At 37.6% G+C, this 20,363-nt stretch overlaps 1 protein-coding gene across 1 annotated transcript; it reads left to right on the top strand.

Moving 5' to 3' along the window:
- The first annotated feature begins 11,243 nt into the window (after window positions 1-11,243).
- On the top strand, window positions 11,244-13,323 carry LOC122126591 (olfactory receptor 4Q3-like). Its single transcript, XM_042701083.1, has 2 exons — window positions 11,244-11,284; window positions 12,354-13,323. Exons 1-2 carry the CDS (start codon window positions 11,244-11,246, stop codon window positions 13,321-13,323), a joined length of 1,011 nt encoding a protein of 336 aa, XP_042557017.1.
- Window positions 13,324-20,363: the final 7,040 nt, after the last annotated feature.

Below are 20,363 nucleotides of genomic sequence, written 5' to 3'. Positions count from 1 at the left end.
AAAACTTGGTATGAAGATTTTGGTATTCAGGTGTTGAAACAATTGAAAAAACTAATGTGCCCTCGTCGATTTGTTGGGCTACTTGTAGCTGATGTTTTGGCCTTTATTTCGTTTGCTGCCTCTGCAGCGGCAGCTGCTGGGGCACTAACATAAAATGTTGAAACTGCCCATTATCTTAATCAGCTTGCTCATAATACTACACAAGCCCTACCTCTGGACTCTAAAGTGGCAAAAACTGTTAAAAAACTGTTTAAACAATTTCAACGCTATATCCCTTCCCTGACTTACGTTAAAGGATTGCTAATGTCATTGCTTGCCTGGGAATGCTTTTGCTGATGGTTTTCTATGCCTTCCTTGTATTATACGTGCACTGCAAAACTCTCTTATGAGTTTAGCCAGCCAGCTACATAAGATCAAGATCCATATAAATGAATTATCCCTGAGAGGAACTGCAGCCAGAGACGGGTAAGAGGGGGTGCCAGTCTGACCAACCTAAGACAGGGCCTTCAGCTTCGCTCTGAAGAAGTTCCCGATGACAGATAAGGTAGACAAGGTGATCCACCCAACCTAAGACAGGCGGGTTCGCTTCTTCAAACAAAGACGGGGGAGATGTTGGGAGCCGACAGTAAAGCTCCAAGGTCATCTTGACCCTTGTGCTCACTTGATGGCACGTACAAGGAACTGGCTTTCATGAAAAACACTAGGTGCCCGGGTTTGCTTTGCTATGTCTGTAGAGTTTGTTTTACTTTCTATCAGTTGACCTTGTGTTGTTTCAATCTGCACCTTGTTTTTATTAAAATTTTCCTTGCTTCTCTGCATTATCGTGACCTTAGGTTACCTCTTGACTTCTAATAGTATATAATAAGGAGAGTTAAAAATAAACGGTGCTGCAGTCTTGAGCTGCAGACTTCTCGACCCCATCCTTTGTCTTATGTCTTTATTTTTCCATCCTCACCCCCTAATTCAGGATTCCCTTTCATTGCCGGCAGGCTCCGGCACCCTAAGACTACCAGAGACCAAGATCAATGTAAACAGCAAAAGAGTCATTTATTGTAAGCTCGAGCTTGGTCCTTTGTACACCAAGTAGCTGGTGATGCTAAGAGGCCCTGAGCCCAAGGTTGCAGCACTTTTTATACACTTTTTAGGGAGGGCAGGGACTTTGCGTACATCATAGCATTTTGTAACATATCACTACACATCGCAGGAAAGTCCTAAAAAAATTCTATAGTATAAATGGCGCACTGCAAAGTGGGAAAGGACCAGAAATAGGTTGTTGGTTAGATCAAAGGGCTGACATACTTTAAACTGGTTGACTCGCACCACAGGGGAGTCTCAAGGAGATAGGGGCTGAACTGAAGGGTTCCTTTCTCAAACAAACACCATCTGTGGTCTGACTACTGGGTCAATATGCCCTCTAGCACCTGCCTGTGGTTTGCCTGGGAATTGTTTTTTTTTTTTCTGTTCATTCCCAGGTCGGGCTCATGGTCAGCTGCATAACTCATAACTCACAAGATGGTTACTAGCTCAAGATGGAGTCACCCAGGCCTCAGGCTCCTCAGGTAATATGAAATTTACTAAGTTAATAAAACAAAACTGTGCATTCTTTTGAAACTGTCAATAAGAGAGAATACAAAGCATTAATTTATCAGACCTGTAACATGTGAAATCAGAAACAGAACAAAATTATTGAAAAAAGATAGGACCAAATATTAAAGAGAGAAATTCCAGGTCAAATGGCCAGTGGTCAGCCTAAGCCTTTTCCATCCTTGATAAAAAGCAAAAGAACATCTCTCCCTCACTCAAGTTTACCAAGCTGGCAACTTTGCACTTTATCACAAACTTTGCTGAAGGCCACTGACAATCTTGAGGCTTATCACTAGCTCAACTGAGTTGCTGTATTCGTTAAGAGCTTATAATAAAAATAATTTCTGTAAAATAAACTACCTCTACCACGGATATGCTTGACTTTTGTAATCCAAGGGTATGTTTTGACATTTGTTATTAAGTATTGATAGTACCGATCATGCTCACCAAGTCAAGACTGGTTTGCTTCTACTTCTGCAACTCAAGTGTGTGTTTGCTTCATAAATCTTTTTGTTTGCCTTGACCACACCCCCATGTAGTTTTTCCTTTAGAAGTCCTTCATGGGATAAGGCCTCACTACATCCCACTACTCAAATATGGGGTGTAGTGGCCATGTGGCTAATAAAAAGACTCCTTGCTTTGTTTAATTGAGTCAGTGGCCCTATTTTCAGATTTGGGATACTTCAAGGCATATTTTCAGTTTGTATCCAGAAGACTATGTTAACAGAGTATAGTATATTCATCTACTTTTAGATCATGTTACATGTTTATTTTTACCTCATTAAGAAATGTTAAGAAGAATGTGTATTATGGTAGGTGATCATAAAATGTGTGCTCGTCTTTTCCCGACATGTTTATGTGTGATCACATTTGATATTGGTCTAATTTTTTAACTTTATACACTGAAAACACGAGATGAAATGTCACCTATACTACTGGAAATATTACTTATGGCAAGAATTATTTGGTGGATGAGGAAAGCAAGCTGAACTTGCTCTGCATGACTCTAAGGTAGTTTTTAAGCTGTGCCTAGGCACCACTTACTTCATTCTATTAAGCAGTAGTATTAACTAAGCTACTCCATCTTGAGTATAAGTGCCAAAATAAATAGTTGAATAAATAAGATGCTACCATTTGTCAGCATATTGTGAGGCACCTGGTAATTTATTTGTACCAATAAGCAATTACATCAGGAAATATATGAAAACATATCAGAAACACCAGGCATAAACTGATGGGACACACCAGATTCAGTCATTTGGGCACTCCCTTTCTGAATTATATAAAAGGAGGGACATCTATCCCTGAGACAGGGAGGCACATACTAACCCAACATTAGACCATCTTGCATATGTGTCAAAGGCTGGAGTCCCTGGGACTTCAGTTCCACTCCTTGCTTGACATGACCCATCCATCTGGATCCAGATAACCTGAACCTCTGCTCTTCACCTGGACTCACCTCTGCCTGAAATCAGCCCTCCATTTCAAGTAGTACTGGACCTCTAAGCACTCAGCATATTGATATCATTGGGCTTCAACAGCTCTGCGACAGCTGTATTTTACTAGTCACCTCCAGTGACTCTCTCTTTGCATCTCTATCATAAGGCAAACCTCTTTTTGAATCCTGTGGTAATTTAACCCTTTCCTAGTCATTCTGTAAAATCTACATTATTGTGAAGTGTAATGTGTAATCTCAAAGTTAATATGAATAATTGAATTTGTAATAAAAAAAAACCATGTTGCCAATGGTGTTAGTTATCATGTGTCCTCGGTAGTATTTGGCAAATTAAAGTTAATGAAATCAATATAGCTTGTTGTTATTTGTTGTTATTCAATTAATTCTGACAAGTATGGCGAAACACAAGTTCATCCATCTATGTTTCTGACATAGCTTATTCATGACAGTGGATATTTATCTGGAGTTAGAAGACATTGAATGGCATTTCATTCCTGGTGACAAGCCAGGACTTAGGCTTTCCTCTGAGTAATAGCTGTAATGACTATTTGCATTTCCTATACCGACCTGGAACCTATATGGATGAAATTGTTACAGGAGATATTGGCTTTATGGGACCTGACTTTTTTCCTAAGTCAAAGTGGTTCATACACCTTCTTGCACCTATCTCTTCTCTGTCCAACTGTCACCTTACTTGATGGGGGGGAGAATCCTTCTAATAACTAGAGCTATGTGAAAACTGCAAAAGTGATCACATTCTGCTTCCTGTCCTTATCTGAAAGTGAAAGCCAAATATGGGTTTTCAGATCTAGTAACTGTAGATTTGTTAGAAAAAGAAAGGAATAGGTTAAAAATCTTACAATGTGGGCTCTGTCTAAATCAATTTCCTCTTAAGATTTGAAAAGAAGTGTGAATGCTCTCTTGCCATGTTGTAACAATATACACTAGACTTTGGTTTATTCTATTTTAACATGACAATGATGAGCAGACCACTTCATAACAATGATGGAACTGTATATGCTTAAAAGTCATTTTTACCTGGCTCACAATGAGCTAAAAGCAGTATAAAAACTGTGCACCCAGCTCCTACACTTTGCATCTGTATCCATTGATCTAAACCATTCTTTCCTTCAGTGGAGTGACAGAATTTTACGTATATGCATTTCATGACAAAAGGCAAATTTCCCTTCAGGCAAGCAATCTCTTCTTCTTACATCTGTGGCCAAAGGCAATATTTCCCCTAAGGAAGAAAACAGCCAAAAGTTCAGAACAGAACATTTGCCAGCAACAATAATGGACTTGTTCCTGTTCCAATCAAGTGATAAATGATAACAACTTCTTTCCTGAACCTCTTCAGAGATAAAGACTGAGGTCAACAGGGGCACTCCTGAGACTAGGAATGATGAATAACTATGCATGTCTCTTGTCCTCCATCCCAATTCGCCCTATTTAACTTAAGGAAAAGGTCTATCTATACCTCTGAAGATAGAAGATGGATGAGATGTGCAGTCTTCCTGTAGGTGCCACACAATAAACCTAGTTTCGCTGCTTTTTGCCTTGTTGCATCACTTTATTTGGTTTATAAGCGCAAGTGACAGGACCTAACACCTGGAACTCCTGGAGTTTGAGCCTAGAGTTTAATGCTCTGGTTTTATATGTACATGTGCTTCTGTCCCCTAAAAGTAAGACCTCGGTTTGGTACTAGCTAATGGTCTTACAAGACCCCAAGATTTGCTTGTAATAAAAAATTATTTTCTAGCAAGTTAAACACCTTAGAAAACTTGGGGAATATTGAGAAAAGAGAAATTCATTCACATTTAAGGTTCCTGTAACAACACTTAGTTTATATTAATTCTTAGCAAAAATAAGAGTAAAAAGGCACCTCTGTGATTATAAAGGTAATTGAAAAATGTAATTCAGAGTGGTTACATGTAACTTTCAAACAGAATTCATTTCTCTGGCCTCAGTGTTGGAGCAGGATTTGTTTTATGTTATGTAATATAATAATCTGTGTTATATAATCAATGTATTATATATTACATATGATATATATAATACATATGTTATATATTTACACATTTTGTTTACATGTAAACAATTTCATGCAAATAACAGTTAAATGTGGTGAGATATAAACTGTGAGGTAGAATTTTAATAGGCTTTTATAGTAATAACTAAGAAAAATTTCTGCAACAAGTAGAAAAAGCAGTAATTGTGTGAGGTCTCATTGTCATATTTAAGGACTCATATGCCCACTAAAGGCCAGCTGATCCTCTAGAGGCATGCACTTGTGTCTAACTTCCTATTTCTACTATTTATGAAATGATTAGACATTATATGATTTTGTAGAAATCATCTAGTTTTGAGGGTTTTTAAAATTATGTATGTCAGAAAAGATGTGTTAATTGTTAGTGCCATTTAAGGCACCAATTGGATTGTATGGAATTAACAATTTTCTTTCTAAGTTGTGGTTATTTTAAAAGATCATTTGCATATTTTGTCTTTTTTTATACCAGTCCTGTGAGTTGAACTCAGGACATGAGGTATTGTTTTGCTCAAGTATAGCATTCTATCACTTGTGCCACAGCTCCACTTGCAGATTTTTTGGTAGTTAATTGGAGATAAGAGTCATATGCACTTTCTAACCTAGCTGGCTTTGAACCATGGTTTTCAAATCTCGGCCTCTGAAGTAGCTAGGATTGCAGGTGTGAGTACCAGCACCCATGTGTCATTTTTTTAATTTAAAGAAATGCAGTTTTATATTTCCAATCACTTATACTAAGCATCCATTAAAAGTAAATCTTGAGTGGTAAGGTCAATATAAGCATAAAGAAAAGCTAATTTGTAAATTTTTGTAATTCATATTTGTAAGATGCATTTATAGTTTTATATTGTAAGTTTTCCTACTTAAATAGACTAAATATTCTCCTTGTAATATCTTTCTCAAACTTAGTTTAGTTTTGTTTCATATTTTGGTTTCTTGAAACAAGGTCTTATTATATAGTCCAAGATAGCTTTGAACTTGCTATGTAGCAAAACTGGTCTGGACCTCATCCTCTTCCTGCCTCTTCCTCTTGAATGCTGGGGACTAAATCTAGTCTAATTTTTACACACTTTCAACATGATAAAATCACAAATAAATTAAATATAATAAAATCACAAACTTTAACTCAATCTATATTCAAAAGATCATAAATTCAAAACCAGTTCTTTCTGGCCTGTTTCTAACATTTTGAAAATTCTGAGTTAGGAAAATCTCCTAACATATTTGCTTTCATTATTGCGTTGGGTACAAATTTTGATATGTGCTGATCATCTGAGAATTATGTTTTGAAACATATACTTTATCAACAATCATTTATTTATTTATTTATTTATTATTGTGAAAATACTATACAGAGGGGTTACAATTACATGGGCAAGATAGTGAGTACATTTCTTATCAAGCATCGTTGCCTCCTCCTTTGTTTCCCCATACCATCCCTTCCCCTCTCCACCCCCCATCTCTACACCCCCCTAGCATCTCCCCCCAACCCCTCCTGCCAAAGTTGTAAAGTTCGTTTTTTGACATAAAGTCTTATACATATCATTATTGTAATGGGTCCACTTGTAACCCTATTTAAACTGCTTGTTTTTTCCCTTCCCCTCCACAAATTATATCAACATCAAATACAGTGAAAGCAGGGCTTATACCCTGGGGGAGGAACATACAAAGCAACAAAGAAATCATCTTATAAATATGTTGGAAACAATTGCAAAAAAGAAAAAAGCATTTGAACCCTTATCTTGGGGTTCATTTCACCTAACATTAACTTGTCTGACAGTTTCTGTTTGTCTCAGACATATACTAGTTATTGCAAATAAGGGAAACCCTGGGACCTATATTTCTTTGGGCCTGGCTTACTTCACTTAATATAATTTTTTCCAAAAACAATCATTTATAAAAATATTAAATTACTAGGCCAGTCACAGTGGCTCCCATCTGTAATTCCAGCTACTTCAGAAACCAGCTATTTTTCCCCAAAAGTTAGCAAGACCCTATCTCAACGAACATTCTGGGAGTGTTATGTACTTGCCTGTTGTTGCTTACTGAAACCGGGTACAACATGATGGGATACTGGAGCTGAAGAAATGAGAAAAACAGAGAGAGAGAGAGAGAGAGAGAGAGAGAGAGAGAGAGAGAGAGAGAGAGAGAGAGAGAGAGAGAGAGGGGCAAGAGGGACAGGAGGCCCAAGGTTCACTGGTTCTTTTGGGGGGGGAGGTCCGGTTGTGGGGCCTGAACTCTGGGCCTGGGCACTGTCCCTCAGCTCTTCAGCTCAAGGCTAGCTCTACCACTTGAGCTGCAGCGACACTTCCAGCTTTTTTTATTCTGCTTATGTGGTGCTGAGGAATCGAACCCAGGGCCTCATGCATGCAAGGGAAGCGCTCTACCACTGAGCCACCTTCCCAGCCCGGTTCACTGGTTATTGAATCCCGAGTTACTGTAGCAAACTTATTTATTAGATTTAGTACAGGGAAATTTGCCATGTGTGCAGGCAGGAAACAAGGCACCTAGACTGTTATTCCAATCAAAGACAAAACAGTTTGTGAGAATTACTGTCTCCTTATTGTTTTGGGAGTGAAGACTGCAACTCAGGCGTAATTCAAACTTGTATTCTACTTTATCTAGCTTTAAAGGTTCAGCTCTCAGCCCTTCCAGCACTAAGGAAGAGGGAGGCATTTCAGCCTCTTAACACTTTCCAGAGCTGGCTGTTTTAACCATTCCATGGCTAGTTCTCAGTGTTCCAAGTGCTGTTGAGGTGGCGTTCCAACCTCTCAAAGCTTTTCCATGTCTCATAGCTTACCTTCAGAGTTCTCTATACCTATGACCCTAGCTTCATGAGAGTCATAGGTCAGAGAATTGTAGCCTCAGGTCAGGTCCAGGAAAATAACCTAAAACCAAAAGACTTGGAAATGTGGGTTAAATGGTAAATACTCAAGGACCTGAGTTCAAAACCCCAGTACCACCAATAAAAAATAAACATGTTCTGTCTATACACACAGTATATGTCTGTCTGTCTATCATCTATCTCAGTTATTAATGGTAACAGTTGTATTTTCTGAATAAGATCTACAGGTGTTATCAAGACAAACAGGTGTTGAATCATGACTCTAATATCATGAAGACTGTGTTTCTTCTGCGGGTTCTAAGAGTAGCTTGGTATTATTGACCTTTCAGCTTCCACTATGTAGGGTACATTAGCTGAGATATTCTAGGTGAGAAAATTTTTACTCAGGTACAGGATGAGATAAGGAAGATGAGTGGCAGATGAAGTTCCAAATTAATAAACCCAAATAAGAAAAAAATATGTGCTCTGCATCAGATCTGTTTCAGACCATGCAAGTCCCAGGTCAGCTTTCTAGCGAAAACTGAGGTGCAGTCATATCAAGAAACAGCAGCCTAGGGAATCTCATGGCTCATTAGGCTGAGCAGTGGTGTGCAGACCATAAAAAAGTAATTTGAGAAACATCCAGAACTCTAGGGACAGATCTTTCTGATTCACATAGGCTGCCATCAATGAAAGCTTGGTTTATAAGGAACCAATTAAGGTGCAGGCTGAGCAACTGCAATGGTCAACTAAGGATGGCTTATTTTCCTAGCCTGAGATTGAATTGTTGTGATGAATGGCATAATGAATGAATAACATATTCCTTTTTAGAAATCACATAAATCCTGACAAGCAATGGTGTAAGTTCCTCAGACATGCTTATTCCACTCTCCTTCCTGCTCATCTCCCAGTCTCTGATGGTTTGTTAATGCCTGCTCTCATCTGCATTTTTCTCTGTATACTCTGGCATTCATAATTTGAAACTTAATAAATTATTTGCATTTTATGTTTTTACACTTAATAAATAAAATTCCTATAGCATGGGTGGATTCTAGGGCTTGTGATATATTGGAAGGTAACAACCAGTGTTGGATAAAGATCAGACTAGCTTAAGATAGTTGAAGGCACTGGATTCACAGCAATATTTTCTTGTCTATCCAGTTCTAATGTAATCCCTCATAGGACCTAATATTCACTTCTTTAATATTTGTTAATATTGCTTCCTTCCTAAATATTTACTTCCTCCAAATGCAATATAAAGTGCAATATTCAAACAAATGCTCAGAGCAAAGGTTCTACCTTTTTTCAATAGGAAATGCAACCATGGATGCAATTTCCAACTAATGGTGAACATTTCTTGGTGTTTTGGAAAAATTAGAGGAAGTGGAGGTATGGCTCAAATGGTAGAATGTCAGCTTTGAGTGAAAGAGCCTAAGTGAGAACACAGGACCCTGAGTTCAAGCCCCAGTACTGGCACAAGAAAAAATTAGAAAACATGTCCTATAATCCTAGTTGGAGCTCAGATGATATTTAAACACCAGCTATTTTTTTCACTAGACTAAATTAATTGTACAAGGGAGTTTCATTGTGATATTTATATGCATGCATATAATGTATCTTGATCAAATTAACTTTTTCTCTATTATTCTATCCTCCCCCTATTTTTAACAGTTTTTGATGAGTTTCATTGTGCTATTTTATAGTATATACATATATTCATCTCATAGTAAATATATGTGTACACACACAAACACACACACATATATACACACACACACCCTAATCTTTTCCCCTCTCTTTCCTCCTAGTGGTTCTCCCTAAAAAGTCATTCTTTTGTAATCATGTCATATTACTGTTATTATTATTATTATTATTATTATTTTTAGTAGTAGTAGTAGTATTTTTTGATCTAGAATGCTTATGGGTAAAAACATGCTATAATTATTTTTCTAAGCTTGGTTAATTATTTTTCATTATTGATATGCTCAGGTTTTTTCCTCTAATTATGTTTTTTTGGTGCAATACAGACAAAAATTAACAGACAAAATAGCCAAAATACAGTACTGTTCATTTATCTTGAACATAATTTTTTCCATGAGGAAAACTTTACTCCTTTTAAAACTATGTTCCTCACAGTCCTCTCTGGGCCTCTGTGAAAAGCCTGGGCATAGCTGCTGAACTATCCTCAGCCAGTTTGGTGGTTCCTAGAGCTTGTTTCTCCTTCTTTCATTCCATGCTGTGGAACCTCCAAATAGTTTCATTTATCATTAAGGATTCTTATTTTCTTTTGCCTGTTCGTGACTTAAAATGTTTTTGCTGACTTTTGTAAACTGTTCTGTTATTCTTAGGACATGAAATATGAAACTCTAGATTAGTCTGATCCTCTTGCTAGGAATGGGAAACAAATCTGGGCCTGCAGACTTTAGCCAAAGGAATGTTTTCCTGTGTTTTCATTAGTATCAATTAGTTGCACAATGGGCTTTCATTACAACACATTCATATGTACATACCATGTTCCTTGACCAGATTCATCCTTTCTCCCTTCCCAAACAGTCTCAACAATCTTCATTGTTATTTTTCACACATAAATCTGAAGTGTTTTGATTGTATTCACCCTCCTTTGCTCTTTCTATTCACTCTCTTCCCTCCTGCTAGTATACCAATCTTAGACAGAACCTGAGACCTGATGACACTCCTGTCATTCATTTTTTTAGAGGTGGTTCACAATTTCATATACAGTTGTATATACAGTTAATGAGATTGACTCCTAACCCACTTCCTTATCTCCACTACCCCTCTTGTTCACCAGCTTTCCTTTGGCCATCTTTGTTCACGGGTGGAATGTATGTCAATATTGTTCACTCTCTTTCTCTTTTCAATCTTCTTATAACCTGTTCTTTGTGAGACTCTCTCACAAAGTATTATATTTAAAAAATATAATACTTGAGATTAAATCTAAAAGTTTAATGTGAGTTTATTCTTGTCAGTTAAGCATTAAAAAAAACAGAAAGAACATTAGAATGCCATATCAGTGTGGAAATTTACCATCCTTGGTATGTCCAAAGAAAGTTGAATAATATAGCACAGTATGCCAGCACAAATGAGAGCAAATGGTTTACTATCCTGTATTTTGGTTTTATTTTCTAAATAATTCTAGAAGTAAAATGCTCCCTTCCATTAATTGTGAAACTGTAAAATTAGAGGCACCCGTGAGCCTAGTAGAAAATGAGGATAGTCACACACTTGGTGAGAGTTGCATCCAAAATCTCTCTCACACCAGCTACATTTAAAACAATATTAGAGGTAGGACGGGGTCAAGGAAAAAGGGTGGGACAATGAAGAGGAGAATGAGAGGAACCACAGTCAAGAATCCAATGTATGTCCTACAAATTAAGAAGAGTGAGGGAAAGGGTGAATAGTGGAGGAAAGGGTGAGAATGTTGAAAGGGATGACATTTATCAAGATACATTGTATTCATTAGCTGCTTTATTAAATGGCAACTTTTTGTACAACTACTTAAAATAATAAAATAAATAAATAAGACAAATAAAAAACAATATATAGGAGAAATGTTTCTTGGCATTAATGAATCTCCATTTTAAAATTCAGGTATTTTTCTGCAAAATCTAGTATGAATGACTTTCTTAAATTTCTCTGAATGACATGAGAAAACTAGTTATAACATGGAATATGAAACTAGGAAAATTGTTTTATTCACTTTGCCTAGAGTTAGTGCTAGATATAATATTGTTTATTCTAGACTTAGAGGCATCTACTAACTCTTACAATTCTTCCATGGGAGAATTGTTTTATTTGTATATAAAATTTTTCCATACATGCAATATTGGGTTTGAAGTTGTGAGTGTATAGCAGAACAGAAAACAAAAGATATGGTGCTATATATTTTCTTATGTTTATTTATGGTTGTTGAAAGGTGCAGAAACAGCATCATTCTGACTATCTTTTGTGCAAAAATAGTTTATGGTGGGCTTTTATATCTTCCTCAATGATTCAGATCATTGCTTTTGATCTCTTTGCTTAGTGAATTAATGTCTTCTGGCCATTGTTTTTCTCATCCTGAAATAAAAACTTCCCTAAACTCTAAAGGTAAATATTTTGCCTTGTCTGTACAAAATCCTAAATCTATATGACCTGAGATAAATGTAGTAATAAAGACAAAGCACATGAGCTTCTTTTTAGGTGACTTATATTACCTAATATTAACATTTCTAATAACTACAAACCTTTTCTGAATTACAACTCTTGGGTTGAAATGAATTAGCTCTCCCTTCAATTCTTTGGTTCTCCATTTGATTTATGTTATTGAACTTCTGCTATACAGTAAGTATTGTGGTGTGATTGCAAAAATGAGTAAGACATTTATTCATTTCTCACCATATTTTCCTTTTGTCTAACATACCTTTTGCTCAAATTTTTTCTTTTAGGTCTTTTGGTATTCTTGGAACAGTGAATAAAGAAAATGACTCTAAAGTAACAGAATTTGTTCTTATGGGCCTATCATCCTCATGGGAAACACAGTTATTTCTCTTCCTAATATTTTTGCTATTTTATGTTGCTATTGTCCTGGGAAATCTCATGATAGTGGTAACAGTGCAAACCAATGCTCAACTGCTCCAGTCTCCTATGTACTATTTCTTAAATAACCTCTCTTTCATTGACCTGTGCCTCAGCTGTGTCACTGTGCCTAAGATGTTAGGGGATTTCTTACAGCAGGACAAGACCATCTCTTTTTCAGGATGCCTGGCCCAGATCTACTTCCTCCACTTTCTGGGAGCTAGTGAGATGTTTCTTCTGACAGTCATGGCCTATGACAGGTATGTGGCCATATGTAATCCTTTGCACTACCTGACAGTAATGAATCGCCAGCTATGTCTTAAATTGGTGTTTGCCTGCTGGTGTGGAGGTTTCCTCCACTCCATCACACAGGTAATACTGGTTATTCAGCTGCCATTCTGTGGCCCCAATGCTCTGGACAATTTCTACTGTGATGTTCCACAGGTCATCAAACTGGCCTGCACAGATACTTATGTGGTAGAAGTGCTGATGGTCTCCAATAGTGGTCTGCTGTCTCTCATCTGTTTCTTGGTCCTGCTATTCTCCTATGCTGTCATATTGATCACTTTGAGATCTCACCTCCGTGAAGCCCAGGGCAAAGTACTCTCTACCTGTGCTTCCCACCTAACAGTGGTCAGCCTGATCTTTGTACCATGTGTTTTTATCTATCTGAGGCCATTCTGCAGCTTCTCTGTGGATAAGATATTCTCTGTGTTTTACACAGTGATCACACCTATGTTGAACCCTCTCATCTATACACTCAGAAATTCTGATATGAAGACAGCTATGAAGAAGCTAAAAGAGAAGCATATGGCATCCTGTTGCCTTATTAAAAGATAAACAGGAAGCCAGGCACTGGTGGATCACACTTGTAATCATAATTGCTCAGGAAGCTGAGATCTGAGGATCACGGTTCAAAGCCAGCTTGGGCAGAAAAGTCCTTGAGACTCTTATCTCCAATAAACTACTCAGAAAAACAAGGAAGAGGTGTTGTGGCTCAAATGGTAGAGTGCTAGCCTTGAGCACAAAGAGCCTCAGGGACAGCACCCAGGCCCTGAGTTCAAGTCATATGATAGGCAAAAAAAAGATGACCAGGAAAAAGTAGTAAAGAAGTCATACTCATTCTTAGAACACTCTTATGCTATATATTTGTGCTAACCATTTCGAAGATGTAGATATGAAAATCAAGGCAGAATAAAATTATATTGTTTTACTTTTATGTGTGTGTGCTGGTACTAGGGCTTGAACTCAGGGCATGGGCACTGTCTCTGAGATTTTTCACTCAAGGCCAGCACTATGGCTTTTTGATATTTAATTGGAGATGAAAGTGTCAGACTTTCCTGCCTGGGTTGTCTTTGAGTTGTGATCTTCAGTTAATTTAAGTAGCTAAGTGTACAGGAATGGGCCACCATTGGACCAGCTGATGTATTACTTTTAATAATAATTGGGAGATAGGAATTTTCTTTGATGCTACATATTGGGCAGGGAACTCAGGAGCATTGACAACTGATAGGAATTAGTTGAATAAGAAAGTCAGAGGATACTTTTCAAGATCAACTCTCCTATCCTTTGTCTACAACCAGTCCATTTATTCTGTTAGTTTAGTGTTTCACTGTGTTAAAATGAAATCACACATTACAATTCTTATCATGTCCTGCTCTTCCAGTATCTAAGATTCCTAAGTTTCATCACAGCTTCTTTGGGAGCAGTGTGGATTCCATTTGTTTTTTCTCTTATAACACTTGTAAGCAGCACTGAATTCCCTATATATTAGTATTCATCTAGGAACCATGTTACATACTGTACCAACTTATAGAAACCAGTCAGTTGAGTGACCATGTTTTCTTAACAAAGTTTATGTATGAGAAAAGAAGTCAGGAAATTATATGTGATAGGAACTACTAGCATTCTATAGTAGAAGCTTTTCTAGGAAGGATCATTTATTTTATTTTGATATTTATTTTCCTTTTGTATTATATTATTTCTTTGATGATAGTATGGTTTCAACTCAGGGCCTCACACATTCTAGACAGATGTTCTTACTGTGGAGCCACACCTCCAGCCATAATTTTGGTGCCAAAGTGTGTGCCTGAGCACAATCCATCTAGAGTAGGCTTCCTAACTAGAATGACAAGTACAAGCGCTAGAACAGGAGTCTTTCTCAAACTTTTCTGTTTGGGCTGGCCTTGAAAGGCCAATTCTTCCAGTTCCAGCTTCCACAGCAGCTAGGAATACAGTTAAGGGCAAACGGCATCTTGCTCAAATTGAACTTTTCTGTTAGGAAAGGTAAGTTTATAAGAAAAAAAGGCTAAGCTGATAGATCCTTATATATCACCCTGCACCAGAATCAACTCCAAATGGAACAAAGACCTTGGAGTCAAAGCAGACACTCTGAAAACATTACAAGAAGGAATAGGAGAAACCCTACGTCTCCTTGGCACAAGCCGAAATTTTCTTAATAGAGACCCAGAAACACAACAAATCAAAGAAAGGTTGGACAAATGGGATTGCATGAAGTTGCAGAGCTTCTGCATGGCCAATAACATAGCTAGCAAGATCAATAGAAAGCCTACGGATTGGGAGAAGATCTTCACTAGCCATACAACAGACAAGGGTCTCATATCTAAAATATACTTGGAACTCAAAAAATTAAATCCCCCAATAACAAATCCTCAAAGAAGCAACTGCCCAATAAATAAGTGGGCTAAAGACTTAAAGAGAAACCTCTCTAAAGAGGAAAGAAGTATGGCCACTAGACACATGAAGAAATGCTCAACCTCTCTAGCCATAAAAGAAATGCAAATCAAAACAACATTGAGATACCACCTCACCCCAGTTAGAATGGCAAAAATCAAGAACTCTAATAACAACAGATGCTGAAGGGGATGTGGACAGAAGGGAACCTTACTGCATTGTTGGTGGGAGTGTAAACTTGTTCAACCACTTTGGAAAACAGTATGGAGGTTCCTCAAAAGACTCCACATAGCTCCCCTATGACCCAGCAATCCCACTTTTGTGCATTTACCCAAATGTTTACAAACATGACCACACCAAAGCTACCAGCACGACTATGTATATTGCAGCACTATTTACTATAGCTAAGATATGGAACCAACCCCGATGCCCCTCAGTAGATGAATGGATCAAGAAAATGTGGTATATATACACAATGGAATTCTATGTCTCCATCAGAAAGAATGACATTGCCCCATTTGTTAGGAAATGGAAGACTTGGAAAAATTATATTAAGTGAAGTAAGCCAGGCCCAAAGAAACATAGGTCCCATGGTTTCCCTTATTTACAATAAGTAGTATATATGTGAGACAAGCAGAAAAGGTCAGATAAGATGATGTTAGGCAAAATGAACCGCAAGATAAGGACACAAGTGGTTTTTTTTTTGTTTCTTGATACTGTTTCTAATATATGTATAAGGTACCACCTGATTTTTTTGTTGCTTTGTATGTCCCTCCCCCACAGTATAGCCCCTGTTTTCACTGTATTTGATGTTGGTATGATTTGTTGAGTGGAAGGGAAAAAAACAAATTGTTTAAATAGGGATACAGGTAGACCCACTGCAACGATGAGATGTACAAGACACTATGTTGAAAAACAAACTTTACAATTTAGGCGGGGGTTTGGGTGGAGTGGGGAGGTAGGTGGTGCCAGAGTGTAGCTGAGGAGGTGGGATGAAAGGGATGGTAGGGGGAAAATAAAGGAGGAGGCAACAATGCTTAATAAGAAATGTACTCATTACCTTGCTCATGTGATTGTAACCCCTCTGAACAGTATTTTCACAATAAAAACTTATTTGAAAAAAAAGAAAAATAAACAAAAAAGGAAAAAGGCCAAGCTGAAATTTAAAGCATTCTCCTTGTCCTTGGAGGGCTCCTAGTTATCACCACTGTGACAAAAATCTGCTTTGAGGAGTAGGCATTATTACAGTGTCATTTGAATTCATTTTCTACCAATTATTTCAGAGCTGTGAGGTGCTTGTCCATTACATATTCAAAAATATCAGCAATAAAGACAATGAATAATTTTAAATAATTAAACTATATTTTCCCCCTCAGAAAAAAGTATCTCAGTAATATGGACAAATTGCTTAATATGTACTGTATGTGTTTAGGAGCTTCAGATTTAGGAGATTGTTAAAAAAAAGGTTCACTTGACATTAATATTTAAGGTTGCCTGGAAAATGTTTATGAGTATTAGTATTTAGTTAATTGGCAGTAATTTGTTCACATAAGAGCTCTTTATAATGGACCAAAAGATGGATTTTTTTCTGTTGGACTTTGTGTTTAAGAAGCTATATGTATCAGAGGCATCTTAAGAGATTAGAAGGAAGATGGTGGAGGAGAAGCTGGGGGTTAAACAAGCTCTCACATAGAAATAAGTTTTAGTGTTCCAGTGAAAAGTCCTAGGCAATAGAGTCACACCAAGTGTGCCATCATAATACAGAGAGTTTGGCTAGAGGGGAAAAATCCAGGCAGCTTGGTTAAGGAGACAGATTATAGGTCTTGCCAGTGTCTGTGGTGGGGGGGGCGGTGGCAGCTGCTGCAGCAGTTGCTATCCAACAGAGAAGAGCCCAAGACAAAGGTGCCAGATGCAATGTGTTGCCAGATTCTATTCACCACCAGCAAGAAGTGACAAGGAGTGGGAATCTTCACTGTTCTGGCCACAGATTGTCACAGACCCCTGGATAGCCCGGAAACCAAGGATTAGCATTAGTACCACGAGACATCCTCACTAACTTTCACAAAACAGCAGTGGAAAGGTAGCCCCTCCACCACCACTGGAGAAAAACTTCATCTTTGATAATGACAAAGGCCTGGTCAGAGCAGCCAGCATTCAACTTAGGCCTTGGGAGAAGACATAGGAGCCATTCAAAAGGTCACAGGAACCTGACCTGCCCCAGCTCCACCCTGGGAAAAGTTGCCCTTCCCAGGTAGAGAAACCTCTGTCCCCAGAGAAGTGACTTTCTTCATTTGGTAAAAAGAGCCAGAGGCCACCCCTCCCACTATGTCCTATGCAGTAGACTCAGGAGGGGTAAAAGAAAAACAACTGAAGCTCAATAAACATAGATCCTGAGAATGGCTCCAGGCTGGGCTCTGTGAGTGTCTCAAGAGCTAGCACCTCTGGGAAAAGCTACTGATTGCCTCAACCCTACCCAGAACCTAGCCCCATCACATTAACTTCAAGCTAGAGGAAACAACTATCTTCCTCATTTGTGATACTCAAAGCAGATCTCCCTCCCACTGAACTAGCCTGGGAGGGAGGGTCACAAAGTTCTGGGTAAGGCAGAGCTTCTTTCTGCCTACTCAAACAAACTGACTTAAGAAACCAATCAAGCCACATGAAAACCAAACACACAGCGACTCCACCAAGAGACTGGTTATGGACACAGGGAAGACACAAGATTCACCGTCCCTTCCTCCCCCCCCCCCCCGCACAAAAAATTGAAGAACTATTTTTTTTACATATTCTTTATATTTTTAAAAGTGTTACTTTTCGTTTTGTCATCATTTCTACTTTAAGTGTGTGGTTTTTTATTTTTTAACTCTTTTTACTCTTTTACGTTTTGGTCTTTTTTTGGGTTATTTTAATGTGACTTAATTGCTGTTCTGCTCATCCCCAGATATATACTCATCTTTGATTATTAGACCTTATCCTGAATTGTGTGCATATCTAATTCAGAAATTGATTACTCAACCCATGAACTCTCAGCTTTAACTCTTTTAACAGTAGTATTATTTCTTTATATTTATATAATATTTAAGTGGCTCATTTTTAAACTTTTTAACTTTTTAATTTTTCCTTTTTTCTTTACTTTCTCATCCTTTCCTTCTGCCCTCCTCTAAGTATTATTTCTTTATACTTATACATTTTTAAGTGTTCCAATTTTTAATTTTTCTTTTATTTCTTTATCTCTGTCCTCCTTTCCTTGTATCTGTTTCCTCTCTTTGAATTTAGGTCTTGGTTAAATTCCTTCTCTCCTTTTCCATCCTCACATTCCTTTAATCTTATCTTCTCCCCACAATTCTCCCAAAACCTATTAAGTTCTGGTCTGCTGACTCTTTCTTTGACATTCTCAATCCATTAATCTATAGTTGTTTGTTGTTGAACTAGGTTATAACTGCTGAACTCGATTGTATCTGTACTCATTTTGACTGCATCAAACAATCATACAACTACAGGATTTTGGTTGATACTTGCCTTAAAACAGTGTTCTAGCACAAAATTGATGTTACTTTCATACCAAATAGGAAGAGCAAGCCAGAGAAACACAAGAAAAATGGCAAAAACAGGAATCTCAACTCCCACTCATGATAATCAGACAACATAGCAGTTTATGACTAATCCAGAGGAGAGTTCCCAAAATGCTCTACAAACACTACTGGTAAATGCCAGAGCCTGCTGGCAACAAAAGGGAATCCTGAATTAGGGGACGAGGATGTGGAAAAATAAAGACATAAGACAAAGGATGGGGTTGGGAGGTCTGCAGCTCAAGACTACAGCCCTGTTTATTTTTAATTTTCCCTATTATATACTATTAGAAATCAAGAGGTAAGATAAGGTTACCATAGTGTAGAAAAAAAGGAAAATTTTAATAAAAACAAAGTGCAGTAAAAACAAGACAAGGTCAACTGGTAGAAAGTAAAACAAACTCTGTAGACATAGCAAAGCAATCCTGGGCACCTGGTGCTTTTCATGAAAGCCAGCTTCTTGTACGTGCCTTCAAGTGAGCACAAGGGTTGAGATGACCTTAAAGCTTTACTGTCGGCTCCCAACAGGTAAATATATTTAATGAAAAGATTGAAAGCCTGCACAGGACTGAGTGTGAGCATGATAGGGAAATGTTTGAGTGGGATAGGGAAAAGTGTGAACATAAGGAGGCTAACCAAAGATTAATAAAGGAATCTCGTGAGCATGATGAGGCTAACCAAAGCTTAATACAGGAATTCATGAGCATGAGGAAGCTAATCAAAGATTAATACAAGAATAGTGTAAGCAGAATGAATTTAGACAAAGATTAAAACATGAATTTTGGGAGTATGAGGAAGCTAATCAAAGATTAATACAGGAATTGCATGAGCATGATGAAAATAGACAAAGATTAATGGAGGCATTCATGGAATTCACAGACAACTGAAGGAATCCAGGGAGGCCACAAAGTTAATGCTGAATGGAGTCCATCAGAAGGAAAAGGAGTCCAATGAAATCATAACAATTAATTAAGGGATTTGAGAATAAACACTGAAAATCAAATTAAAGAAGTAAAAAAGTCCATATAAGATCTAAAACAAAGCTCCAACAAAGAATTTGAAGCCATTAAAGCTGACCAATTAGAAGGAAAAGAAATAAAAAAAGTAGAAAGTCTTGATAGTAGGTTAGACCATACGAAAGATTGAGTCTCTGGGATTGAAGACAGCCTAGATATTACAGAGAAAGAACATACAACTATCCAATACAAATCCAAGAAATATGATAGATCTATTCAACATTTGGAAGATACCATCCGAAGGCCTAATCTGAGGATAATGGGTGTAGAGGAGCACCTAGAGACAGAAGTTAATGGTCTAGGAAACTTATTTAACAGGATCCTAGCAGAGAACCTTTCCAAATGTGCAAAAAGTTTGGCCTATTCAGATACAAGAAGCCTTTAAAATCCCAGATAGACTAGACCAGAACAGGACATCCCAACATCACATTATAATCCACACAGGATCAATTAAAGATCCTTAAAGCGGTCAAGGAGAAAAGATCAGTCACCTGTAAAGTGAAACCAATCAGAAAAAGTTCAGATTTCTCAGCAGAGAAAATTAAAGCAAGAAAAGCCAGGGATGATTTATACCATGCTCTAAAGAAAAACAACTATCAAC

Source organism: Dipodomys spectabilis, unplaced genomic scaffold (assembly GCF_019054845.1).
Source record: "Dipodomys spectabilis isolate Male_0828 unplaced genomic scaffold, ASM1905484v1 ptg000286l, whole genome shotgun sequence".
Lineage (NCBI taxonomy): Eukaryota > Metazoa > Chordata > Mammalia > Rodentia > Heteromyidae > Dipodomys > Dipodomys spectabilis.
Note: the sequence above shows the minus strand (reverse complement) of the source record. Positions and strands in the feature narration are given on the sequence as shown.

Bases quoted from the DNA above. Each gene is read 5' to 3' on its own strand.
- LOC122126591 (XM_042701083.1), top strand. From the start codon at position 11,244: ATGAAGAGGAGAATGAGAGGAACCACAGTCAAGAATCCAAT. The intron at 11,285-12,353 runs GTATGTCCTACA...TTTTTCTTTTAG, and splicing joins ACCACAGTCAAGAATCCAAT to GTCTTTTGGTATTCTTGGAA.